Here is a 27,327-nt window from a genome sequence, read left to right on the forward strand (position 1 = left end):
TGGAGTCTGAGACACGACAGCACACCAGAAAGAGAGGCAGAGGGTGAGTGCCTTTAACTGTTACCAGTTTTGTAAATCATGTACTTCCGTTAACTTTTACCTCCCCCACTGTGAATTCTTTCAAACACTCTTGCTCTCTGGCATTAGACTCTGTCAAGCCATTCATCTTCCATGCACTGCCTTGGCTAAAGGCGCAGATTAAGGGTAAATTCAAGGTCTTCCGGTGCCCTTCCCATGGGAGGGCTCTGAAAAGAAAAGGGGAAAGAAAAGAGGGGAAAAATACAAAATTGTGGAAGTGTGACATCCAGAAAATGAACTCTGAAAAAATCTTATGTCTTCACTTATGTGATAATAAGTAAAACTATCTTGTTAAAGGTTCACATTGATTTTAGGATGCATTTAGATTTTCTAGATATCAAGACAGAAAAAAAGGTGTCTTGGGTTGGAGGGCAGGTGACAGGTTTGTAAGCAGATGCTTTCCAATCCGGGCTTGTGACCATTCTGAAGGCATAGAAACCAGCGTGGGACCTAAAGATGAGTCACTGAGGAAGCTCTTTATTCCAGCAGAATCCCCACCCTGGACACTCAGGAGACAAGCGTTCCACTGACTGTCAAATGGGAGCCGTGGGTTTGTGTGGATGACTCTGTATGAACTGAAACAGCCTCTGCAGAGTAAGGAGCCCACAGATTTTATTACAGCCCCTGCTCACCAAGCCCTGACGGCCTCCCACAACTCTGCCCTTTGGACTATGGAGGGAAAAAATAATTGTTCAGTTTTCTGGGCCACAAAATACAAGATGGGTCTAGGTTGTACAAGGAGCTTACACACGGAGGCAAGAAAGCGTGCAAACAGGAGCGGGAATTTTTCACCCCCTGGGTGAGCCAGTGCTCAAGACATGGAAGGAGGACCTGAGTCACCCTCCCGGAGTCCACACGGGTTTGTTTCTGGCTTTTATGAACCATGTCCAACTCCAGCTTCTGTCTTCTCCTGAGAGGAAGAAGAATATTCTATGACATCAATGATTTTTTCCCTATTACGATATCACAAAGAGGTCCAGGAGCAGGCCTAAGAGAAGGACCAACAAAAGCAAACGTGTCTGAGAACGACATAATACTGACTTTTCTTTGTTGGTAACAGTCCACGAAACGTGCACCCCTCTCTCCTGAGACACAGTGAGGCAGGAGGAGAGGCGGCAGAGGAGCTGTGGGTAGGACACTGTACCGTGTGACATCATGATCATGCAGCCGGTGCCGACGGGACAGAGATGTGAGGACAAGCACGCAGGGTTCCAGGCTCACCCCAGGGGGAGGTGGGCAGTTTCCAGGTAAGTGCCCAGCCTCTCAGGAACACTGTCCAGTTCAGCCAGGGCCATCCCCTGGGGCTCGCCATCTGGGCTTGCACCTTAGCCCTCATCTTCCCTCAGCTCGGTGGGTAAAAACTTATACTGCTGCTGGCGGATTTGGGCCAGTTTTTTCCTTGCTTCTTCCAGTTCTCGCTCTTTCTTTAGCATTTCTTCCTGGGCAGCGATGATCTAGAAAGAAAGCAACAAGCTGGATGGACCTAACGCTTTCTAGAAAACCCTCCCCCAACCCCACTGCTCATGTGAGCTCCACAGCTCCCGTGACCGTGGGGCACTGCAGTGCATCAGGAACGGTCTTGGCTCTGGAGACCAGCCTCTGTCACTGTTTGGGTTTTGAGACTAACGACCCAGCCAAGCCATGAAAACATGCTGGTTCTGCCCGGTGATTTAACAGCAAACATCTACTACAGCCTTACTGTGTACCAGGCTCTGGTGCAAACACTCTTCACTGAAGTGGCTGCTCGGTGAAGCACGCCCAGTTGAAAGTCTTGTTTTTCCAAGAAGAAATCTGAAGCTGAGCGATGTAGGTCTACTTGTCTGGAGTCACCCAGCCAGTGGAGGAGGACCTGGTCCAGGTATGGGCAAAGCTAAAGCGGAACCCTGAACCACCAGATGGCCCTCAAATGCTTATTGCATGCTTTTAAGGTGTGATCTGAGGAAGATTTGCTAATAGGTATTGTGTGAAAAGGGAAAGTTGTGTTCAAAAAAAGCATAGTCAGTTCCTTTTCTGGCTTTCCAGAGCCTTTCCTAGGCTAATGACTATCATGACCAGGGCGGGGTTATTGAATGCAGGATTCTCCAGCCTTATTTGATCAGAGCCCCTTTGCTGTGAAATTTCTCATGAGAAACACATTCTGGTAAAAATACACGCAGCGCATAGCCAAACACAGGGCGTGCTTCAGGAAGAGCAAAGGCAGGCATGGGGCGTGAGGAACTTCAGTGCTCCTGGTGCGGACAAATAAAACAGTCCCCTAAAATGGATTTACGAGATGGACACACATCAAAAAGTGCAAGCCTGACTTCCTAGAGCTTTCTCCTCACTCCCATGCATGAAAATGTCATCCTGCCTAAGTCAGAATTCCAACTGCTCTTGTAACAGTTCCGGGAGAGGGAAAGCACTCTCTCTCTGTGGAGCCCAATGTCTGCAGTGGGCAGTAGCTCCAAATGTATTTTATTTCAATAATATTGCCGTCCTCCATTTTTGTTCTTCTTTTCTACAATAGAATCCTTGATTTTTATCTAGGCAAATGCTACTCAAAAAAGAATACTACATTGCCCAGCCTCCCGTGCAGAGAGCTGACCAACATATGTGAGAGGAAGTAACGCCTGCAGCTGAGGGTCATGGCCTCCCCTCCTTGCCACATGGAAAGCTGAGGGGGCTACTGAGCCAATGTGGACCACATGGCCAAAGGTAACATCTCAGGGATGGTGAAAGAGCAAGGCAGATGGACGTGGCTCTCAGACACGAAGGAAACACCACACCATCTCTGGAACCTGAGGAAGAAATAAACTTTCATCTTGAAGTCACTGTGCTTTTGTCTCTCTGTTATAACCTGACACCGACCTCGGGAAGTAAACACTATTCTTGATTTAATTACAAACCTGAGCAATGCCCCCCACAAACTTGGTTTTCACTACAACATCGTCATCATCAGCTTTGCCAAATGCTGCCTTCTGGGCTGCACGGACAAGATTGTCTGAGGCTCTTTTCACAGCATTTCCTGCCGCCTGGAGAGTGAACAAAACATACATGATCTCATTAGAAACAGCCATTTGGGCCTGGCAAGAACAGACATGAAGGTACAGTCTGTGAGACTGTGAGTCAACTGATGATCCAATTACAACATGAAGTTCTCCAGCCAGCGAGTACCCATCTGTCAGTCCATCCATCCATGGCTTCTGCCAACACTGGAACCTCCCCGGTCACTCACAGATGAATGAGACAAAGTGTCTGGCCCTCAAGGAACACTCATTTTTGAGGGGAATTACAATTATGTAAATATTTAATAAATGACCCCAGCAATGTGATATGTGTGTTAACAGAGGCAAGCCTGAGTTCTGCCTCCTTGGTCTGGAAAACCACCTCCTCTGCCTCCATCTGATTTAGCACATACTTGAGGACTTGGCGCAGACATCACTTTCACCTGGCTCCCTTAGCCCTACCCATGCCCTCTCCCTCTGTGTGCCTGGAGTGTGCTATGCCGGCTTCACTGCAGCCTTGACCGTGCTTGTGGCTGGCTGTCCCCTCCTGGACTGTCAGCAACTTGAAGGCAGGGACGGTGACTGGAATCCCTGCATCCCCAGCAGCGGCACTGTGGCTGTCCACAGTTGGTGCTCACTGAAGGCTTTGAGGGAATGAAGGGCTACCCCTGTGTGGAAGGGCTGGGAGCCTCACAGTAACTATGGCTTTTGCACGTACTTTTAGGGTTTCAGCTGGGCTTTGCACCACAGGCTCTAAGATGGAGCGATTGCTAGAGACAGGTAAAGAAGAGCTTTTCAGTCTTCCTTAGATCTTCCTTAAGGGCTGCTGCCTGTATTGGCTTATTTTTAATGCTCATGAAGCGTGTCCCCAGGGACATGCCAGCTGAGGTTTGGAATTTTCTTTTAAAAGTGGTTAAGGCTTCATTAAACCTCTCGTATTTCTTGTCCAGCGCCCCCTCAGGGTTGAAGGTTTGTGCTTGAGGGTTTGCTGTCAGAAAGTTGAGAGTTCTTCTCATTCAAAGTTAACTGCCCAACCTGATGTGTGACTAAAGTGCCCGATGCAAACTATGAGGTCTTGCACAGGATGGCAAGGGAACCAATTAATATTTGACAAGTAATCACCATGTGCGTATTCGCCAAAGGGTTTATCAGGTCAGAAATCTTTAGCCTGCTTTTCTGATGTGAAACCGAGGTTAAGAAACCTAAGATTTTGTAGCTAGCAAGTTATACAGCTGGGATCTGCACGTAGGTCCATCTAGCCCCAGGGTACTCCTGAGTCATTTATAAGGGGCTCAAACACAACATTGCAGCATCCAGTTAAATCGGTAATGATGGGAACAAGAGTGATGCTGCATTCGATCTGTGTAAATCCTTAGGACCTAACAAAGCACTGTCATATCCATTCTCCTATTTGACCCTCACAAGAGTCCGCGTGGATGGCTCGATCCCCATTTTACAGAGGAAGCCCCTGAAAAGTTTTGAGTGATTTATATAAGATTATGCACCTAATAAACGGCAGAAGCAGGACTTGAACCAGGTCTCTCTTAACTCAGGATGTTTTCCTCACAAACGTCCCTCAGACCCAGAAATCACATATTCACAAACACACAGCTCCTCAATTTTTCCCTGGGTTTATCCCAGGTATCGAATAAAGGTGAGGGAGGTGGGTCAGAGAGGGACTCAAGAGTCCCAAACAATAGAAACGCACTTTAGGCCTTTCACAATGAGCTTTGGTAGAACTATTCAAACATTTCTGCCATTTATGATTTGCTTCATGACGGATGTAAACATACTTTTAGCAATACAGACGATCTGCATTTTAACACTTACAATAAAAAAACCTGAAAATTGGAAACAAAATGTCCAAAGTATAGAGAAATTCTGGCATAATCAGTTGATGCAATATCATGCAACCGTTAAAAATGGAACTCATGAAAAATGGGCCAGCTAGCTTTGCATAGAGAAGTTAATGAAGCCTTATCTTCAAGGAAAAAATACATATGATAAAATGTTAAGTGAAAAGAAAGCAGAATGTGTCTCGCCATGATTACAACTAGACAAAATTATTTTATATGTAGATAAAAATGAACAAAACAATGATAACGTTTGATGTATGAAGATGTTGGGGGCCGTGTGATTTTTTTTCATTTAAGCATTTCTTTTATTGTGTTTAAAATATTTTTACAATTAAAGCAATCAGAAAATGTATCTGCTTTGGGAAGGACTTGATTGTTACCTTCCTAACATGTTCTCTGGGCTCTGGGAAGCAGCCATAGTCTCATATAATCTCAGTTCCTTGACTCCCTTCTGTAGCAGACATTGGCTGAAGGCCTCCTCTGAAGCAGGCACCGAGTTAGTAACATGTGAGAGAGGCACAGATGAAAGTGTGGTATCTGCATCTAAGAGGCTCACAATCTGCTCACGGACAGACCTGCAGTGGTAACGTGATGGGAACCTGAGTGGTCTGCCTAGGGGCTCTCAAAGGACAGAGGAGGGATAAACTGCCCAGACACTGGGAGTCAGGGAGGGCTTCCCAGAACAGCGGACTTTGAAGATGAGTCACAAAGGACAAGTAGGGGTCTGCTGGGTTGGGCTGGTGAGGAGCAGGGCCCCAGGGCATGAGACCAGAAGGCACACGTGGAGAATGGCAGCTTGGTGGGGGCAACAGTGGAGGATGCATGGACGCACGCAGTAGATGAGGCTGCAACGTGGACAGAGCTGGCTGATGGTAGGCCTGGTGGGGCATGCCAAGGAAGTGAGGCTCGTCCCCTTTGGTGACACTTACCCGCTCCAACAGGAGTATTTTCCCACCAGCATCAGTGACCATTACCTGTAGCCGCCTCATGGCCTCTGAATCCTGGTCGGCCTTCACCTTGCAGGCCACCAGCAGCTGAGCCGTGGAAGCGGCGACCTGCTTGGCAGATGAGATGAGCTTCTCCTCACTGGCATGTCCCTGAACAGAGGCATTGGCCGCCTCACAGAGACTGCTGGTCGCAGCCGCCACCATCCGGGCCTGGGGACAGTCAACAGAGAAGTGACCCAAGGCCCAAACTTCCCTCAGGGGACGCAAAAAGTGAACTGGGAGGAAGGAGAAGGCAACTCACAGCAGAAATCAGCCCCTGTGACCACTGTCCGTCGTCTGCAGCATTGGCAGGGATGGAGCCCACCTAGAGAGGAGAGTCGAGAAACTGGCCGTGAGGGCAGGCAGCCCCAGTGCTCACAGCCTCTCGTCCCCACACCTTGCTCAAGAACCAGATGTGCACCCCACTTGGTGCCTCCTGCCAACAGCACAGGCCTTTCTCATGTGGGACTCAGGCCATGCCAAGATTGCATAGCACATCCTGGCAGGTTTCGCCACCAAGAGGCAATGGGAAATGCTAAGAATGGCTCCATTTAGCTTCCAGGTACAGCATTTCTGGGAAACGTCTCAGGAATGATGGCCTGGGGCTGTCTTTCTACACTTACTCCTCTGCTAAGCTTTCTCCATTTCAAATGCGGGAGCCACTAGGCCTCCTTTTTTCATGGTCTAAGGGAAATTTAAATCTCTCCCAATTACTGACCCTGAAAACCACACTGTGTTTCTGGCAGATGATGTTAAAAAAGTGTGGTGTACCTCCCTCTGGTACAATTAAGTGCAGACCCTGGTCTTAAGGAAATACCATTTTGTCAGGGGTGGGAGAGAAATAAGAGGCTGGAAGAAATACGGATCTCTGTTTCTATTTAGAAATCACGGCAGCAAGTAGAACATTTTCTGTCCACAGCTAGAGGGAGAAGCGACAGGAGGAAATACCTTCAAGCTTGTGGGACGTGCCTGGTGAGGTAAGAGACGAGTATCTCAATTTGAATATGAAATTGGGGGTGTGTAAACAGTGACAGGGCCATATCAGGGCTTGCTGAATGTCAGGTAAAACTCCAAGGTCCTGCCTATAATCCTCTAGTTCACCCAAGTCTGGCTGAACCTCCGTCACCAACTTTTTAAATGCTTGAACACAAGTTCCTTGGAGGGCAGTTAGGGACTCGGCCATATCCAAGTTGGATTCTCTAGTATCTAAGCAATGTGTTGGACACATAGCCCTTTATGAATGTTGAAATAACCAGGATTTTTTTTTTTTTTTGACATAGGATGTTCTGTTCAATGACACATTTGTGGTCTTTACATGTTGACCAGCGAACAAGAACTTGCTGAGGACAGGAAGGACAAGGTTGGCAGAATGCTGGCTCTACAGGGGATCAACGGGAAGGATGGAGAGAACAGCTTATGTGCCAGGTGGGGAGACGGACACGGACCAATACTGAGTAACATACAACACAATGGGTTAAAAGAGAATTCAAGGCATGTAGACTGGACTAAGCTGTGGCTGAGCTCACAAAAGACTTCCTGGAAGAAGATACATGGCCTATGGTTAGGCACAACCTTCCTGTCTGTACTGTGAGTTCTCGAGTCAAGACACAACTTGCCTCCACCTATCTACGCTGACAGCAAAAGCCTTTTAATATCAAACAGAAATGAATGACAATGATGGTGACCCCATTTCCCAAACCCACGACTGGTCACATTTCTGTGGGGCCTCTCCATTTGAGAGGCTCTCTGAAAGCCAGTGTGGATAGGATGGTTCCATGTGTATGTAAATCACAAGACACATGGAATATGTTAAATCAGAAGACTGCTACATATCCAGAATTACTAATGTACTAATAATCCTTTGAATCCTCGAAAAACAACTATACTTTTATGCTAAAGTAGATCAAATGGGTGACTAAAGATAAAGCTGAAGAAACTGCAGAATTAAAATCCGACTGGCCCTTTCACCAGCAGACTTAGGAAAGTGCTAACTGCAAACTTGGCCAGTATTCAGCTCTCCAGTCCTGAAAACAAACGGAGCCCTTTGGAGCTGGAAAGTGGTATCATAAAAGCCGCCGACTGCGGTGCTTCTAGAGCGGCCCACCAGGAAAATATGACAGTTTACATCTTGACGTAGCCTAATGTACAGTGGGAATAGAAATGTCTCATTCAGGCCCCAATCACTGCCTGGAATGGGATGCTTTCCTTAACAAGAAGCAGATGAGAGGCCCAGAAGTCAGACCTCTTATTCTGTTGCTCTGCATTCTGTAGTTTTCAGTCGGTCAGCACAGAGAGGGGCAATTCAGGGAGGGAAGGTATTGCATGTGTTTCCTTGGACAGGACAAAGGCTTGTAGCTCTTTTCCTGGGCCCTCAGAGGCTCTCCGTACGTTGAGTGTCCCCCATGTGGTCAGCGGCTTTACCCACCTTTCCTTGGGCCACCAGCTCCCTCTGGGCTGCCGAGGCCGATTTGACCAGGGCGCTTGTGGCAGCAGCAATGGATTTAGCAGCTTCCAAGATCTGTTCCTCAAAGTCCAGGGTCTCATCCGCTTGCTATAACCAAAAGAAAACAGCATCACATGCAATTCATATCCACAAAGGGCTCTTTCTTCCAAACTACTTACTGCCGGGTCACCTGGCTCTTCACCTGCCTATTGTTTTTTGTTGACAAACCACACTTGAAATGAGATGGTTCCTTAACAAGAAGCAGACCACAGGTCCCCTGTGCTAACTTCCAGGACTCTATGTCAATTTGGTTAAGCCACCCTCAGGTCACACAGTGCTGAAGATGTGCCTGGTACCTTTCAGGCATTAAGAGACAATGGCCAGACACAGCAACACTTTACTTTACTTTTCTATGTGTGGTACAATATATATAACACAAAATTTACCCTTTTACTTAACATTAAGTATTAATACACTGACATTGTTGTACAATAGCAACACCAGGATAGAAAGGTCAGGATGCCTCTCCACCTGCAGCCCCTTCCCCCGACTCCAAAAGGAAAAAGCTGTTAGCGTGACATCCCACAGACATTTGAAATCGGGAAATTCAAAGACAGACTCATTTTCTGGAACAGAATCTTTAAAGATAGACATTCACTGTGAATAAAATACACTCAAATGGTTTTAGCAACATCAGTAACCAAAACCTAAACAATAAAATCAGAACAGTATATCATAGCACTCACTCTCTTCCAGAGCCTAAGCCTCAAAAATGGACTTTAAAAACTAAAAGGAAAGATGGGTATCGGCTCTCAAAAGTCGTCTTTTTCCTGGGTAAAAATTAAAGCCAAACCGCACTGGCATTTCTGTGGCTGAGCACTGAGACAGTTACAGACCAAGCACAGATTGCCCAGTGGTGAAAAAGAAACCAGGGCAACACGACATCAAGGTGGAGCTTGTTGTGTCCCTTGGACGCCCGAGGCACGGGCTCCACCTTGGGGAGAACATTGGACACCATTGTGTAGGTGTAATCAGACCGTTAGGGCTCTGGTCTAAATTCATCACTATCTCTTTTGCTGCTAAAACAACTCAGGAAGTTGAAGAGAAGCTTTGGAGAAGTGGGACAAGTATAAAGACTGTGGTCCCAGGCTGCATGGGTTGGAGCATCACAGTTTTGTGGGGGGTGGGGTGGTCAGATTAGACCTGTGTGGTAACATTCCATGACTCAAGGTCAATTAGGTTAAGCTGCCCTCAGGTCACACAGTGTTGAAGATGTGGCTGGGACCTTTCAGGCATTGAGAGATGATGGCCAGGACCAGTAATATTCTCTTTGTATGTGTGGTAAAATACATGTAACACAAAACTTACCCTTTTATCCAATTTTAAGTGTACAATTCAGTGGCATTACAGACATTCACACTTTGTGCCAACAGTAATACATTTTTAAGAGTGCCTACTGTGTACCAAGTATTTTGTTAGGCACTTCTACATACAATGACTTCTCACCAAAAAAAAAAAAAAAATCTAATATTGGAATTATCTTTATCCTTATTTTTACAGTGAGAAAACCCAGGCTCAGGAAGGTAGATTACTGGGCCAAAGTGATGTGGCAGCATGAAGAATCTAAACCAGAATCAAACCTAAATCTGACTCCAAAATAAGGCACTGTAACTAGCCAAAGCCACCCCTTAGGGTATCCGTGAGGAATGGTTTGTGCCAGAGTTTGTTCAAAGTCAGCTTGCTAAGGCTCCCGTGTGAAACATCAGACAGGAGGGATACAATTCTTCTCCAGTTCTCCATTCTTAATGCCATATCTTGAACCATGAAAGGTGCTAATCCTTTTTCTTTTGCACTTCTAGTGGATCTGAATGATGGTGGCATTTCAGAAGTTCTGAGACAGAACTTGTGCACTGTTTCTTAATGCTGACCAAGTCTTCCTCTAAGAGTATTTAGGACAGAAATGAATTTAGTTCTACTGGACTCATTTTGGATTAGTGGAGTATAGAATTTAGTGACTGAAATACAGAAATGATCTTCTGTAAGACACGCTCGCATAAAAGGAACTCTTGTGTAGTCCACAAATAAATTACAGTAGGCTCTAATTTATACATATTAAATATATAAATAATATATATTTAAAATGTATATTTTAATAACCTTGAGATTAAGAGCTTTTCTGGAAATTCATTCTGCCAGAGAATGTCAGGCACATAACAGATTAAAGCACTAGGGAAACCACAGAATTTTTGACTCCAAACTCCTCATCTCATTTTGCAGATGAGGAAACGGAGGCTCGTGGGAGCTCTTCATGGCGGCTCCTGAAGTCTCCCATGCTCTGGTCTCAGGTGGCCTCAACTACACTATGGGTTCCAAGCCCGAGTCCACTTTACAGTGTGGAATACTCTGTCAGATTTTCAATTTCCCAAATTTTAAGATTTTCAAAAATGCAATTTCCTTAAAATTAAGCGCTAAGTCTTTAGCAGGGGTAGCTCTGATAGGAAAATCTCATCACAACCGATTTTAAGAGCCTCTCCCATATCTTCCACTGCCTGGGAGGTTTTTTTTTTTTTAAACACATGCTTGTAATATTCAACTTGGAAACATTTTTGACACCCACAGATTTTTCTGGTAATGGCAACTATTGTAATGCTCTTTGATGAGTTTTTAATTTTTCTTTCCGTAACATCACTATGCTTTAAAACAGACAACGGCAGAAGGCCTTATCTCTGGGAGACCTTTGCTCCGATTAGAAAGTATTAGAGATTCTCCCTAGAAAGGCTGACTGGGATGGCACAGGGATGGAGGGCTAATGTTAGATGCTACAGTTTGGGCAGAGTAGAGTATCCTGATGAGACCTGCCTTCTGACTGCTGGTCCCTATTTTCCTGTATGCCAGGTTTATGACTAAGATGCACTACCCACCCTATCTCTACTGCTGAAATCAGACACCAATACTTAATGCGTCCTCATACCATACAACTTCTAGCCTTAGAGAAAATGGGATCTCCCCAAGCCAAGGAGACGTGGTCAAAAACCCAGGTGCCCCATCAGTTCCAGCTCCCACCAGCATGCAGAATGGAATAAAGGAGAAGGTAGGAAGGACACACACTTAACCACATCACAAGGAGAGAAACAGAATTCACTTGGTCTTCAAAGGACTTTCCTAGATAAAAGGATCACAATGAAAATGCAGAATTTGTTAATGCAACAGTCCCTACTGCAGCTGAGAGACTGGGAGACTAAGAGGAGCAACGTGGTACACAGTGACTCTGGGGAAGAAATCTGGAGGCTAGGCCCCTCTCACGGAGCTCTCATTCCCACCTCTTCACCAGAGAGGCTCAGTTCACTGGTGTCTTAAGGTCCTCTTTAGCTGAGATGTTACTGACCTGACCAGGGTCAGTCAGATCTGCCCCTCTGGTTTACAGAGGGGACAATGGAATCCTCACTTCTGGGTTTTTCATTCTTTCAGCAATTGGATCATGTAAAGACCCACTAAAATCTTTTAAAGATTATGACTAATCCTGTGCATGTGGCTATTTATATTTCTTTATAACTACTGGCATCAAGCTAAAGCAAGGAACTTAAGAAAATAGTTTCATTAAACAGGATAGTCTTTAGCCACAAAAAAGAATGAGATCCTGCCATTTGCAACCACATGGCTAGAACTGGAGATCCTTATGTTAAGTGAAATAAGCCAGGCACAGAAAGACAAACATTGCATGTTCCCACTTATTTGTGGGATCTAAAAATCAAAACAATTGAACTCATGGACATAGAGAGAAGGATGGTTCTCAGAGGCTGGGAAGGGTAGTGAGGGGGCTGGGAGGTAGGGGTGGTTCATCAATACAAAAAAATAGAATGAGACCTACTATGTGATAGCGTAACAGGGTGACTATAGTCAATAACTTAATTGTACATTTTAAAGTAATTAGAATAGTGTAATTGGATTGTTTATAACATAAAGGATAAATGCTTGAGGGGATGGATACCCCATTCTCCATGCTGTCCTTATTTCACATTGCATGCCTGATATAGCTTGGCTGTGTCCCCACCCAAATCTCATCTTGAATTGTAGCTCCCAGAACCCCCACGTGTCATGGGAGGGACGTGGTGGGAGGTAACTGAATCACGGGGGCAGGTCTTTCCTGTGCTGTTCTCGTGATAGTGAATAAGTCTTATGGCACCATATGAGACATATCTTGCTTCCCCTTCACTTTCCACCGTGACTGTGAGCCCTCCCCAGCCATGTGGAACTGTGAGTCAGTTCAACCTTTTCTTTATGTATCACCCAGTCCTGGGTATGTCTATTTTAGTTGTGTGAGAACAAGCTAATGCCTGTATCAACACATCTCATGTATCCCATAAATATATATACCTATTATGTACCCTCAAAAACCAAACAGAAAAAAAATTTTAAAGAAAAATAAATAAACACATGGATAGCCCTCCCTGCAGAATCACCTGAGAATCTGGTGTAAAGATGCAGATGCTGTTTTGGTAGGTCTGAGGTGGGAGCCAGGACTCTGTATTTCTTACAGAGGTGGTTACACACTACTCTGTAGGAAATGCTGGCCTGGACTCAGGAAAACAAACACCAGTTAACTTAATCCTACCAGCCTGTGATCCCCCCCAGGGCAAGACTGTGTTTTCTTCAACCTAGGTTTCTCCAGCACAAAATCAGGCAAATCAGGTGGAGGAGCCCATGTGATGATCAACATTTGCTGAATGAATATATCCATTCAAAATGAGTTTCCCAAGTTCCAGAGTTCAGCCAGAGCACAATGCACAAGGTTGGAGAAGGAGAAATACACAGAGTAAGCATCCATATCATTAGCATCCACTCCTGAGCCATGGTGGACAGATGCACACACAGCTATGAGCAGGGGGTTCCTGCCCCGTTTAAGGCCGTGGGTTGTTAACTGTACACTCTACTTGCATCCCTCAACTAGAATTCACAGTTTGTGACATTTAGTCATACATGGACATACAAATGTAAACACAGTGGCATTTTACCAAGAGGCATTCTTAACAAGACAGCACTGAGAAAAAGAGTGAACAGATAGATGTACAAACTAAGCATCTACTCTGCCTAATGAAGGTGTGTGCTGCTGCCTCTGCATGCTGAATCTATCTTCTCCCTTGATACACTGTTCTTTTCCCCCTTCCCCTCCACTTGAAAAGGCTATTTGGCCAGGTGCCCACCAGCTCTTAGCAACCGTCTTTCCTGGGCTGTCTAGCCAGCTCTTGCAGAGGATAGATTTATCCCCACCTGAGCCTTTTGGTAGCTTCTAGAAAGGTCTGAGCACCCTGTAGTTGACCTCTTCCCTGCTCACCCTTTAAAAAGTCAGTGGCCTGCTGAGATCCTTCTTGGGAAAGACCACATATTGGGTTGACTCCCTTCCCGTTTCCCACTTTGAGACTCCTATATGTTTGCTCTGATGGGTTTAAAGTTTCAGGAGCTGTATGTCCCCTGGAAGAGGAAATGGTGGTGGTAGGGGAAGTGGTATGGAAAGCGGAGAAGGGTAAAAGGAGGAGGGAAAAGGGACAGCCTTTCCTCATTTTTTCTTTTGGTGTTTGGCCTTTCATGGATTCTGAGAACATGGTCTTCAGACTAATTCATTCATCTTCTAAGCCTACTTCCCCTTCTAACCTATCTGATGGGGTCATTACAAGTACATGATTAGTATATGTAAAGCATGGCTGACTCATAGGAGATGCTCAAAAACCATTAGCAATTAATTTCATTATCAAAAATTGTTTTTTCAGGTTTGGGGCTAAATGAATCTGTTCCTCTGTCTAAACCCTGTTATGTACTCATAATTCTAATAAAAATTCTTGCTATTTCTGATTACAGCCTAAATTAATTATACGTAAAACCCACACATCAGTAAGCGTCAAGTAACAAACAGCACAGATGGGCGCCAGCTTCTCTCTCAGCACCCAACCAGCAGTGGGACAATCTGGGTGGTAGTCACTGCTCTGTACTCTGACCATGTGACTGTGGGGTCTTTGCTGCCCTTCTCCAGGTATCAGTTACTCGGTTTTCTGTTTGTCACTTGAGGAGCAACTCAACCTTCCTGGTCCTTTTGCCTAGACATGGACACTTCCAAATTAAACTTCTCTTAGAAGGCGGTGACTAAAATAAGCAGGAACTACTTTTTCTCTTCTGATCTCTCTTGGCCTCCTCCTCAACATCCTTACCAACATCCGCCACTGCCCCTGCTCCTCAACATCCTTACCCACTTCCCCTGCTCACGGTCCCTGTCAGGTCCTGGGCAAGTGTTGGGCGGGGGAAGAGAATGTCCACCCATGGTCTTTTCCTTGGCCTATTTCTTTATGCCCTGTAACTCCCCTGAGTTCCTTTCCCCAATGAACTTGAAGGTGAAGGAGCATAAGGCACCCACTGCAGATGGCCAAAGGCCTTGCCTTCCTCCCTGAAAACTTCCTTTGAGGGAATGCCTTGTTGAGAGCTAAAAACACAACGGTTGCCCTTCTCACAACTGGCTCCACAAACTGAAGAATCACCCCAGTGTCATCTTTCCAGCGGGGTCTCAGGCTTTGCTCTGCGTTACTCAAGAGTCTTGCAGAACGCCTGCTACTAAAAATAAGGTCATAGTGCATCAGAAACTTAAAAAAATCCTCTTGGCTCTATATTTTTCAAAGTGTGAACATTTTGCATTTAATTTAAATGTCCTTGAGGGAAAAAAGGAGGCCAAGGCCTAGAACTCCCACAACAGGAGTGAGGCGTTTTCCTGCCAGTTGGAAGCCGGAGTGGAGCAGACAGCCACATTTCTCTTGTTTTGGTTGTGAGTTTGGCTGCTACTAGTTTGCTTCTGGTATTGAACTGAGAGGTGCCTTGAGGGAGGCCTTAGCCTGTATCCAAAGCCCCAAACTGTGCAAGGGTTAGATCAGCTTCTCTTCAGGACTGCCACCTTTACTAGTTCTAACAAAAGGTAAACCTCCCAGAACAACTGGAACTGCCAAGAGCCAGGCATGGACAGCTGGCCTTGTCTCAGGGAAAGCTCCGGAGAGACCTTAAACAGGCAAGATGGGTGACAGAGAAAGAAACTGCCAAATGGCTGTGCCTGTGACTGGGAAGGGACCACACCCTCCGCACCTGAGGAATACGCGTGAGTTCATGCACCGTCTATTGGAAAAGGTCCGCACTTGCCTGATTAGTATCTTGGGATTCGTTTTCCCACAGTATCCATTGCTTTATTTTTGTTTTCAAAATGAAAAGCTGATTCCACTGGAATCATCTTTTCATCACTGTTTCTGTTTAGGGGCCCTTGAATGTCAATATAGGAAGCACAGACAAAAGATAACAGGGTTCTTCTCCCAAGACTTATCAGATAAACTCCCTACATCTTAAGCCCCCTTTATGTGTCTGTGAAGGGTCTGACAAGGGCCTGCTGGTCTACCCTGGAGGGGAGTCGCCCATACTTGCTTTTCTTATTTATTTATTTTTTTGAGACGGAGTCTCACTCTGTCACCCAGGCTGGAGTGCAGTGGCCTGATCTCAGCTCACTGCAACCTCCTCCTCCCAGGTTCAAGCATACTTAGTCCCGAGTAGCTGGGACTACAGGTGTGTGCCACCATGCCTGGCTTATTTATATTTTTTTGTATTTTTAGTAGAGACAGGGTTTCACCATGTTAGTCAGGCAGGTCTCGAACTCCTGACCTCAAATGATCTGCCCGACTCGACCTCCCAAAGTGCTGGAATTACAGGTGTGAGCCACCATACCCGGCCCCATACTTGCTTTTCACATCCTATATGCTCCTGGTCTGGAACCAATGAGTGCCACTCAAAGCTCATGTGCAGCCATATAGAAAATGCTGTATTTGTCCTTCTCCCTGAACAGTTGGTTCCTTTTTCCCTTCACCATATTTATCACTACAGAGAACATGCTGGTCAGTGACAAAGTCACCCAAAGAAACAAGAAAATCACATCAATTCAAACAAATGGGCTTCATCTGCAGGTCCTTTTGAAACCATGGTTTTCTTTGTTCGTAATAACTTGCTGTCTCTTTTCCATGGCCATTTGCCATTTCAGTCAAACAATGTAACTGGACTCAAAACCAAAACCAGTGTTCTCCAGCTGTGTGAAGGAGGGACTGACTGGGGCAGCATCTTGAAACCCGCCTGACAGAGCACCTGCTGGCACACACAGATCGCTTCTTAGTGGAGAAGGATTCCAGAGACAGGTTCCATTGTGTAACTCCAGAAGCCAGGACTCCAACATCACAGGACCCTCTCCTGTGTCATCACCTCTCTGCTGCTGCTGTTGGCAACCCTGTCACTGTGCATTCACTTGTAAGCAATGTGGCAATGACTTCTAGACACAGTAAGGGGAAGCTTTCATGACTGACCTGTTTAAACCACTTGCTCACACCTTTTCTCCTCCACAACACTGAGCTATGAGCACAGTAGTTCTCTTTCCAGAAAGCAGTGCTCACAAAGTATTCTGTTGAGAGAACTCAGAATGAACTCACACATACTTCACAAGCTTTTCTATAAGGAAGAGGTCAAAACCAACCAAAGAAGGCTGTTATGTACCAGAAAAAATGTTTTCTATATATCATAATCCCAAACTTCCTGCCACAGTCAACTAGGCTATGAAATTACTTTCTGCCTGTTGGCTTATTCTAAATATTACCAACCTCCACTGACAAGTTCACCTACAACAGGAAATTCAAGAGTTCAGTCAACATTATATTACCTTCATGAGATACATTTAGTCCTATATCCAAGGTTTGTATAAAGCTCACTGACTCAGTATCCATGCAGCTGGTATAGTGGATTTGCTTTATACATTCTGTTACCGTGAGTGGAAAGGGAAGTTATAGAAAACTGATTTGTGCTCCTTGAATTTTTGCTGAAACCCTGAAATGAACTTCTAAATTGAAGATCAGGATAAAAATGAACCAAAATGAAATATACATCTAGATGTGTTTGAGGCTATAATCCTGACCTTTATTTTATGCCTCACAGACATGGGTTGGAACCGTTTTTTCCACTGAGCATATTGAATTCCTTAAGGATTCATCACTGCACAAAACTAAGCCGCACAAAATACCCCAGGCTCTTATGAAACATCAATACTTATTATTTGTTTCTATAATAAGCAAATAATCTAGTAATACTGACACAGGTCTCAAATGCTACAAGAAGAAATAGAAGATAACATGAATTGTAATGAGTGCTCCGTCTTCTAAATCTACTTGTGATTTTAACGTGTTCTTTCCTGTTGCCTTATAAACTTTATTAGGAACCCCCGGAGACAGGGCAAGACACTGTAGGAATATGTTTGATATATAGTTGGATTAAATAACAACCTAATATATCAAACATATCACACAGAGGCCTGCAGAAAAGGCATCCAGGTTTGACTGAGCTCGAGACTAGGCACAGTATTGAAGGTTACGGCTGCAGGGGGTGGTCACTTTTGCAGCAACTCCGATACCTGTCTTTGGAGCACAGGTCTGCCTGCAGGTGTGGAAACGGCGCCATTAACAATACTGTCAGCACATGCACCAGCGCTCACTGACATTCTCAACTCCCCAGGTGAACAGCGGATTCAACAGTGCATGTCTGGGAGATTCCAGGCAAAAAGTGATGCTTAAGTTTTAAGAGCCTGAGGTGGAAATACACCAGAATCATCAGCATAAACCATGAGCCTCTCCTTTAAAAACAGGCAACCTGAGAATGTGCTGAGCAGAGCATTTTTGACAAAATTACTGTCCCTCCCCAAACTCTTCCTGAAAGCAGTGTGAATACTCCCCAGAAGGAAGATACATCCATATTATACGGAGGGCATGTGTGTGTGCAAGGGTAGGGTTATAGGGATGTAATAAGCAATTGTTTACTTACAGTACCCTGAGGTTTTTTTTTAACATTTTGGGAGAGAATGGAGAGAAGTGATTAACCTCAAAAGACTGGCTGATTTTGGTGCAGATTGTTGTTATTGTTTTTTAATTGGGGAAATAAACTCCTTTATACAGGCAAGGAGGATATTTTATTTCATGCAAAAGTTATTGCAATGTGGATTGCCCTATTAGGCACAAACACTGTGGTTTGGGTTGAAGGTTTTCCAAAACAGTTTCATAGATAATGCCTGCCTCTGGTCATCAGGCAGAGAAAGACTTGAGACCATTGTAAAGCATTCTAGAAGTACCCACCACCCTTCCTAATATGATGAGAGTGACCTAAGGTAGGAACCCTCAAACAAAGGATTCACATCATCAGCTGTGGTAACCTTGACCTTGGCCGAAGGATTCCTTGGCCTTCCTATAAAAATCCTCAATGCAAACACAAAGGCTATATGATCCTGGAGTACTGTAGGGAGTCCTCACTGACCTGCTTCAGCAGTCACCATTAATTTTTAAGGTGCAGTTATTTTTAAACCTTTGTTTTATAAAATGCTAAAACACAGACCCTTCCATCATCCCAATTCCATCTTCATTCTTGTACATTCCCTACTTATTTTTTTTTCATCTGTGGGCTTTTAGAGTTGTAATCATAATGAGTACACAATTCTGCATCCTTTTTGTTATACCATGAGCATTTTCTTCATGCTACACAGTCCTAGCAACCATTATTTTTCATAGCTGCATAATATTCCTTCGAGGAGACACTTGGTCCACATCCAACTGCTCATTACTACAAACAAGGCTGCAAGGGACAACCCTCTCACAGGCACACAACTTTCTTCCCCTCTTGGATTTCCTCCTCAGGAGCGATTCCCAGAGGTGGGATTAATAGCTCAAAGGGCACACATAAACTACAAATGGCCCTTGTGGGACTAGACCAGCCTTCTCTGACAATGGGGTAGGGAAATGGGCTGGTACTGAAATGGACTGAAATGGAAATGGACTGAAACTGCCACCCAGGGCCATACATAGCCCTCCCAACTGAGTGACGGTGCTCTGACCATGGCAAGATAATTCGCCTCTTGGTGCTTCTGATTCTAATGGACTTTTTGAAAGGATCAGATGAGTGACTCTCAAAAGTACCTAGAAGACTGCCTGGCACATGCTTGGCAATTGAACAATGTGAGCTTTCTGTTTTCAGGCATTTCCTAGGGAAAAAGTCCCAGACACATATTTTCAGTGATGATGGTGATAATAATGGTGATATAGTTACTATTTACTGAGTCTTACTGTATGTCAGGCAGTATTCTTATACTATCTTATTTAATTATTATAACCATAATCCTATGGGGTAGGAACTTTAATTAAATTTTGTTTTCCCATCTGGAATCGTGAAGTGAAAGACCAGACAGGGGGAAACCAGGATTCAGGGACAGACAAGAGCTCAGAAGGACCCTGCGGAAGGAAAAAGGGAAAGACATTGAGACAGGAGCTCTTAGAATATGGGGAAGCGTTAATGTTAAATTAGCACCAGGCTAATTCTCCAGGAGAACGAATGTGTCAACTGACATGGCTTCGGCATTAGTGGATGGAGCCCTCCCCAAGAAAGGCCACACGTGATAAATCAGACAAGGAAATGGAAAAACATTATGCACCAAACCTCTAAATCTTAGTTAATGGTTGACTCTTAAGTTTAAAGTACACTTTTCATTCACGATTAACTTGACCGACAAAGCAGAAACAAAGGCATAACCAGAAAATGGAGTTGTCCCAACACCCACACTTGGCTCTTAAGTTTGCAAGAAAAACTCGGCAATATCAGGCAACCCAAGACTCTCAGGTAGAGGCCAGCAGAGAGAACCCCGGTAAACCCCAAAATCAGAAGCCCAAATCCTTAAGTTACATCTTGATGAGAAAACGTTTATGTGCCTTTACCAAGTCCAGAGTGACTGTTAGGAGGTTGGTTGTGAACACTCGAAAGTTTTAAGAATGTTCCCAAGCTGAACAGACTCAGTCTGTGTTTATTTCATACACTACACAGGCCCAGGCACTCCTTTACAGTGATCTGATCTGTTTCACGGCCCAGACTGCATCCCTTGGTCTTACAAAAATAGGTAAATTTTTAGCTATACTTAAATTGGTGAAATCCAGCCCTTTTTCGAGGGGAAAAGCCAAATATTATTTCCTAATATATCTGGGTCCTTGGAAATAGGTGAGTTACAATGCACCACACCAGGGACTTACTTGAATAGGAAGAAAAAGAGGCCTCCTCTGGTTCTACCATTTTCCTGCTGAAGACAGCCATGGAAGGTGGGGTAGGACGTATTAGTTTAACAGGGTGGGGGCTTTGCCCCTGGAGATAGCACTAGTTTGTCATCCTTTTTTTAGAAAGCGTCCTTCCTCCTGCCTAATCTAAAAGTATCTCTTTCCTTTAAATGGCTATTTCTCTTCACATATACCTATAATCTTAAGTTTTAAACATTTATCTACATGACAAACATAGATGGAAAAAACATACCAGCTACCCATCACCTCCAGCATACACTGAAAAAGCCTGGAATGGGTACACTTTTGAAGTTCTCATTGCCCTCTGATTCCCAGCAGTGCTATTTCTTTGTAAAAAGCAAAAGAGAAACCAGAAAATTGGAGGCTAACAATCTCCTCTCCAGTAATAGCAACTTCTGACAGAAAGCATCCAATACCTGCTTTAGATAATGGAACTAAATCAAGACTGCAAATGCCCCAATTCTTCCTTTGGATACACAGAGGTATTTTTCTGGGTGGTTAACTTAGACTCATCAGCCATTTTTTCCCCATACTCTAAAGTAGTGCCAGGCAGGTAGATCCCGTTTTCCGCTTGCTAATCTGACCATGAGGAAGGAGTCAAGCTCCCTGCAGCACTCCTAGCTCCATTTCACAGCCACCCACTGGAAGAACCCACTGACACCGGACAGCCAACCATAAATGAACACTTACTTTTGGTTTTGCTCTTGGCTTCAGTTGCTCTAACTTCTTAGCAGCAGCTTCGATGGATGCTGCAGCCCCCAGTAACTCTGTTTCTGCAATGACAGTTGGGTCTTCTGGGTCCACCCACTCTGTTCCTAGAATCAGTCCAAAAGAAAGTGATTCTTGGTAGCTGCAGACCTCAGGGCACTGGCTTAATTACAAACAATATCTGGATTTGCATGCATGAAGGCTCCAGGAGCCTGACCTGCATTGTCCTAAGGAACCTTCCTTCCGTCTCTCATAAAGGCCATCTGGATGGGGGTGGGGGTGCTAATCCTGGTTTTCTAAATCAGTTGTGTGTACGGCCCTACCACAGGGCAGTCACCAGGCAGCTTCAAAAATGATCTCATGGACCAAGGCTTGAGCCTCGCTTTGACTTTGAACTTAAAGCTCACGAATATAAGTAAGCATCCTCAGGAGACACTAGACTATGCTGTAGGTCACACAGGAATTTGCCATTCTCTTCTCCCTGGAACCCAGGAGGAATGACCCCTCACCTTAATTCAAAGTAAAGGAAATTGGTGAGAAGATCTTTCCCAGGTGAGTTGACTGCTTCTATGTAAGCATAAAGGGTGTCCAAACAATGTTGTCAGATAGCCTCATTTTCAAAACATGAAGTATTATTTGGAGAATAAATATCCTGATGAATGAAAATGCAGACAAAAAAGAAATGGGGAGACTCCTAAGGGAAGTGAATAGTTCTAGGTGGAGGATACCATTTAAGTAGAAGCACTTAATACAAAGACTAGAGAAAAGACTTGCTTCAGGGAGGATGTTACTTTTTCAAGCTAACTCGAAACCCATTTGCTTGCAGAAAGTCCTCACTCTATTCCCAGCTGCACTTGCTAGCTAAAGGTCCGTGCAGACTGTGCTTTTCCTCTGCGCAGTCTGCTGTACTAGCACTGCCTGGAAGGGCTGCCCTCCACCAAGACATGAGACTCCAGCCTACCTTTCATGGCTTCCGCCGCCTGGATGAGCTCCGTTACAGCACCGGCCACTCGCTTGGAGAAAGCGGCCAGCTGCTGCTTGAGTTCTGGGGTTGGTTTCTGAAGAATCTACAGGTGAAGAACAAGTCAGAGGCATGGGGGGTTAGTAACCACTGAGATAAGAAAGCAGCACATTCCTCCTGGGGGATGTGGGGTCAGGCAGCCTGGTTTTAAGTTGCATCTCTGTCCCGAGTGACTTCAGAATCTTGTGGAAAATGCTTAAGACTCACTGGGTTTCAGTCTCCCCGTGTGAGAAATAAAACGTTGGGAACCAGTGGCGCCTCTAAGGTCCCTTCTGACATAGCTCCTAAAGATCACAAAGGAGACAAAGTCCTCACTTGTCTTTTATTTGGACCTTCATTTATCCTTTACTTGTACGTAAAACACACACATGCACCTGAAAATCACCCAAACTTTAAGAACATTCTGGCTGGGTACAGTGGCTCACACCTGTAATCCCAGCACTTTGGGAGGCTGAGGTGGGAGGATTGCTTGAGCCCTGGAGTTCAAGACCAGCCTGGTCAACATAGCAAGACCTCATCTCTAAAAAAAAGAATTAAAAATTGGCTGGGCACGGTGGCACACACCTGTAGTCCCAACCACTCAGGAGGCTGAGGTGGGAGGATCTCTTGAGCCCAGGACGTCAAGGCTGCAGTTAGCAGTGGCTGCATCACTGCACTCCAGCCTGGGACACAGAGATTCAGTCTCTTAAAAAAATAATAAATAAAAATAAAAAAAGAACATGCTGAGTAAAGGCAAAAGCCCCAGGCTAGGGGCCAATCAGTACTTGTGACAAAAATAAAGGACCAGAGGAAATGTGCCACTCAAGTCCTAGAGACAAAATCCCTAGTGAGCAACAACTAACTGATCAGGAGGATCATTCTTGAGAAAATAATCCATTTCCAGAGTTCTGACTGCAAGCTCTCCTGGGAGAAGCCCTGAGGATTTGCCCTCTTTTGAATTAGTTCAAAGGTTTTTAAAACTTGTCTTTTGCTTTCTGTTTTTTATGGATTTAAAAAAAGGCACCGAGAATCCTAAACACCTTTAGGACATCCCCAGCTGATTTCTTCTCAAACTCATCCATGAATGGAACTATGACACAGGATGACAGCTCTTCCCCATCTTCCACCAGGGATCTAAATTCCGGTGCATACCATCCTATCCCTTCCTCATGCTGAAATTCTTCTTCCAATGCTCTTTCCTGTTATCTCTTCTCATGTTTCCCAAAGGTGATCTTCAGATTTAGAAAGGTTCAGACAGTCGGGAGAGAAGTATAACTGCTGTCTATCTCTGCATAATTTTGGAGCCTCTGAGTAGAGGACAAAACATATGCTTTGGAAATGAACAAACTTGTGTTCAAACCTGGCTTCATGCATTACTGGTTTTAAATCTGTTTTCTCATCTGTAAAGCTGGAATAATGCCTATGTCTCAGGGCTGGCATAAAAATCAAATGGAGGCCGGGCATGGTGGCTCATGCCTGTAATCCCAGTACTTGGGGAAGCTAAGGCGGGTGGATCATCTGCGGTCAGGAGTTCGAGACCAGCCTGGCCAACATGGTGAAACTCCGTCTCTACTAAAAATATAAAACTTAGCTGGGTGTGGTGGCGGATGCCTGTAATCCCAGCTCTTCGGGAGGCTGAGGCAGGAAAATTGCTTGAACCCAGGAGACAGAGGTTGCAGTGAGCCGAGATTGTACCACTGTACTCCAGCCTGGACAACAGAGCGAGACTCCATCTCAAAAAAAAAAAAAAAGGATCAAATGGAATAACACATGGCGAGTATTTCTCACAATGCTTGGAACACAACAGACATGCATTAAATGTTAATTCCCTTCTTGGTGCCCCACACTCCTTTCCCCTGCCCAGGTAGTAGCACAGGGTTTCTCAGGAATCTGGAAAGATGGTTTTTAGACCCCAGGACTAAACCCTTTGTACCATGACTATAGAGAAAGCTTAGAAAAAAACAGATCAGAGGAGTCAATATGGGTTACACCATGACCAGCCCTAGACACAGCAGTGTATAGATGACATTATGCATATGCACAAATGGATTAGTCAATAATCTCTGAGCATTACTTCACATGCATCTATCCTCATCCTCCCTCCTCTTATAATCTTTTACACTTCTTTCATATTTGCTACTGTTCCATGATGATTCCAGCTGCTCTGTGATTCTCATTCTCTCACACTAGGGCATATATATATATATATATACACACACACACACATATATATATAATTCTGCAGATATTAAGAACTCAGCACAGACCTTTGAATGAACAAATGAATTAATGAATGAAAAGCAGACCAATACATTACTGGGACAAGTCCTACTATGACGGCTTCCTAGACCAGTTCCAAAAGAACACTAGAGCCATGGAGAAATAGAAGGAAGGGGGATAAATGCCTTTTACTTTCCAAGACAGTCAGTGGGCAGGCAATTTAGTTAGGCATAGGTTCAGCAGTCAATGTCAATGTACAGGTACTTATCCTCTCTCTAAGCCTCAGTTTATTAAGTGACCACAACAGACTTTCTTTGTAGAGCTGTGGTGAGATTATATAAATTAATATATACATAAAGAGCTACTGACAGAATTGTTCTGGTGTGTGGCCTGGGCATAAGAATTTTTGTAAGTTCCCCTGGGTGACTCTCCTATGTGGCCATAGTTGTGAACCACTGCTCTAGACTTAGATGGTGGCATTTGTCACCACTTAATTGCAAAAGGCTTGTACCATATTTATCTGAAACAATATATGCTGTAAGACTACTAGGTTATTAATAGTTATGGCTCAGGATCTCAGTAGCTAAGCAGTCCACAGGCATTGTTACATGGTTTCTCTAAAGTGGCCAACACAGCACGAATAAGCAAAGAGTTAAAGGTATGGTAGGGACACTCATAATTAAAGGTAAAAGATTGAATGATTTTCCCCTAAGCTAAAGACAAGGGAAGGATGTTTGTTCACATACTTCTACCAACATTCCCACAAAGTGGAATGATGAAAGACTTGTTTCTAAAAGGAGCACCCTTGGTGAGCAGCGTACATACACCATGACGGCCCGCAGACAGGGAACAGCCCCGATAAAGAACCTGAGCTTTAGATAACGAGGAGAAGAGGAGTTCTATTTTTATTCTGCCATTAAGTCAACATGATTTCTGATAGCAGACAATAGACAGATCCAAATTAAAGCTCTGCCAGTGGAAGCGAGGGTAATTTTATCCCTGCCAAAGATCTCAAACTGTGGTTTTGCAGAAATATTGAACTGTGATAGTTGCAGAGGCAAAGTAGCTGCTTTTTGTCCTGCAATACAAATCCTCTATGATCAACCAGCACACAGCAAATGCAGGAGGCCACCATCATTCAAATGGACATCTCTAAAGCGTCATAAAGCAGCTCTCAGGGCAGCGGGGAGATGGCTCTGTCCAAATTAGATCCTGTGTTTGCTGAGAGTTAACTGAATTATCTAAAGGATTCCCCAGGCAGGGGTTCTCCATTTGCAGTTTCTAAATACCAAAAGGTTCTAACTAGGTTTTGTGGGTCTGTGACTCCTCTTAACAGTTTGAGGATCATTCTGCGTGTCTGTGCTGATGTTTCTTTGATGATGGTTGCAGAAGGCAAGAAAGGACCCAGGGCTTTTAGCTCAAAGGGGCCCATGACCCACAAAAGACGAAGAACGCTGAAATTGTGACAGTCACTGGCATCTATAACAGGGGGAAAGAGAGAATGGGAGTGGGAATAGATACAAACTTTATTACTGATATGTTTCTTTAAAATATAAGCATCTGAAGCAAACAGGACAAACTGTTAACAAAATTAGTCAATCATAGATGGTGGGTACATAGATGCTGCTATTAGTTTCTGTATTTAAGCATTTTCCAAAGAAAAACTAAAATATACAAACCAGCCAAAAAAGGTTAAGAATCCTTGGCTCTAGATATTATAACCGAACAAGGCGAGGACACCATAAACTCATGCATATTTTCATGTGCCGAGATTTCAGAAAAGCAACTCACTGAAGAGGACCCCCGATTCTCCTCATACCACCTGAAAATGACCTCAACGTATTTCTGCAGATTGCTGGACACTTTCTCTAAACCTTGATTTCTGGAATTTTCTCTTTCCCTTTTTATAAAAAGTGAACAATTACGTGACCTTTCTTCAGCTCTCAGGAATCTCCACCGATTCTCCTTAAATTGTTAAAAACAAGGGATCAATTTTTCAAGCATTTCAGGAAGACTACCCTAAGATCTATGGGTACAGTCTGGTTTAAGTCGACTCTTTTTCAGCATGGAGAGGCCATGGTCCTATGATCATACACAGTCTTTCTGCAGAGACCAAAGAACAGAGTGAAGGGCAGAGTGAAGGGCAGAGTGAGTGAGTGAGTGTGTGTGTGTGTGTGAGAGAGAGACAGACAGAGAGAATCAAAATCTCTAGTTTTTAATTGCTTTTTAAATCTATCACCTGCAAATAACTAATCACATTTTACTAGACATTCTTTTCTTCTACCCTAAAAAGAATTTCAACAAAATTCTGATGTCTTTTCTAGACTGGCAATTTGGCTTTCATTTTCTGGTTGTCGTTAGAATCCCCTCTGAAAATGAACACTGCTCCCCAGGTTTGGGCATTCTCCTTTTCCTCATTTCTTGTTGGGTGTTCACACAGCACTGGCCTGTCAGTCTTGTGGCTTGCAGGCCTCTCAGTGTAAAACAATACTCCTCTTTCTTATCCTTACTTTAACCCAGATTTCTAGGAGTTAAAGCTAACGGTGTGAATGGGAACTTATTTTTGGCAGCAGCCCTAAGACAGTGACCAATGTTACCACAATTTAGGTGACCGAATACTGTTGTGGGGGTTTCTATAATTTTTCACCAGGAACTTGTATTTTTTATATGTTTATGATAATTCCCTAGAAACAGAGGCTTGTTTTCCACCTATATTTTTTATTAGAAAATACTCTTCAAAGACTGTCTTGCTTTTTAAGGAACAAAAGTAAACACATGAACATGAACAAATGAGTAAATAAATACATACACAATGCTATTTCATTCACATCCTCGGATGTCAGAGCCATCAGCACTTGTCACCCTCAAGGGGGAGAATTCTTTTTTTTTTTTGATAG

General features: G+C 44.3%; 1 protein-coding gene across 4 annotated transcripts in view; it reads right to left on the reverse strand.

Moving 5' to 3' along the window:
• Positions 1 to 533: 533 nt before the first annotated feature.
• Positions 534 to 27,327, reverse strand: part of TLN2 (talin 2) — a 455,709-nt gene continuing 428,915 nt past the window's right edge. For 2 of the 4 annotated variants that reach the window (XM_033189877.1, XM_033189876.1), the window contains 7 exons: positions 22,172 to 22,277; positions 21,193 to 21,317; positions 8,330 to 8,455; positions 6,167 to 6,229; positions 5,893 to 6,075; positions 2,964 to 3,089; positions 534 to 1,532 (listed from right to left, as the gene is read on the reverse strand). In XM_033189877.1, coding sequence (XP_033045768.1) covers positions 1,404 to 1,532; positions 2,964 to 3,089; positions 5,893 to 6,075; positions 6,167 to 6,229; positions 8,330 to 8,455; positions 21,193 to 21,317; positions 22,172 to 22,277 — 858 coding nt within the window. In that variant the 3' untranslated portion in view covers positions 534 to 1,403. The remainder of the gene's footprint in view (positions 1,533 to 2,963; positions 3,090 to 5,892; positions 6,076 to 6,166; positions 6,230 to 8,329; positions 8,456 to 21,192; positions 21,318 to 22,171; positions 22,278 to 27,327) is intronic. The other 2 variants (XM_033189874.1, XM_033189875.1) reach the window with 1 other exon arrangement.

Source organism: Trachypithecus francoisi, unplaced genomic scaffold, assembly GCF_009764315.1.
Source record: "Trachypithecus francoisi isolate TF-2019V2 unplaced genomic scaffold, Tfra_2.0 Lachesis_group3, whole genome shotgun sequence".
In the NCBI taxonomy this organism is placed as follows: Eukaryota; Metazoa; Chordata; class Mammalia; order Primates; family Cercopithecidae; genus Trachypithecus; species Trachypithecus francoisi.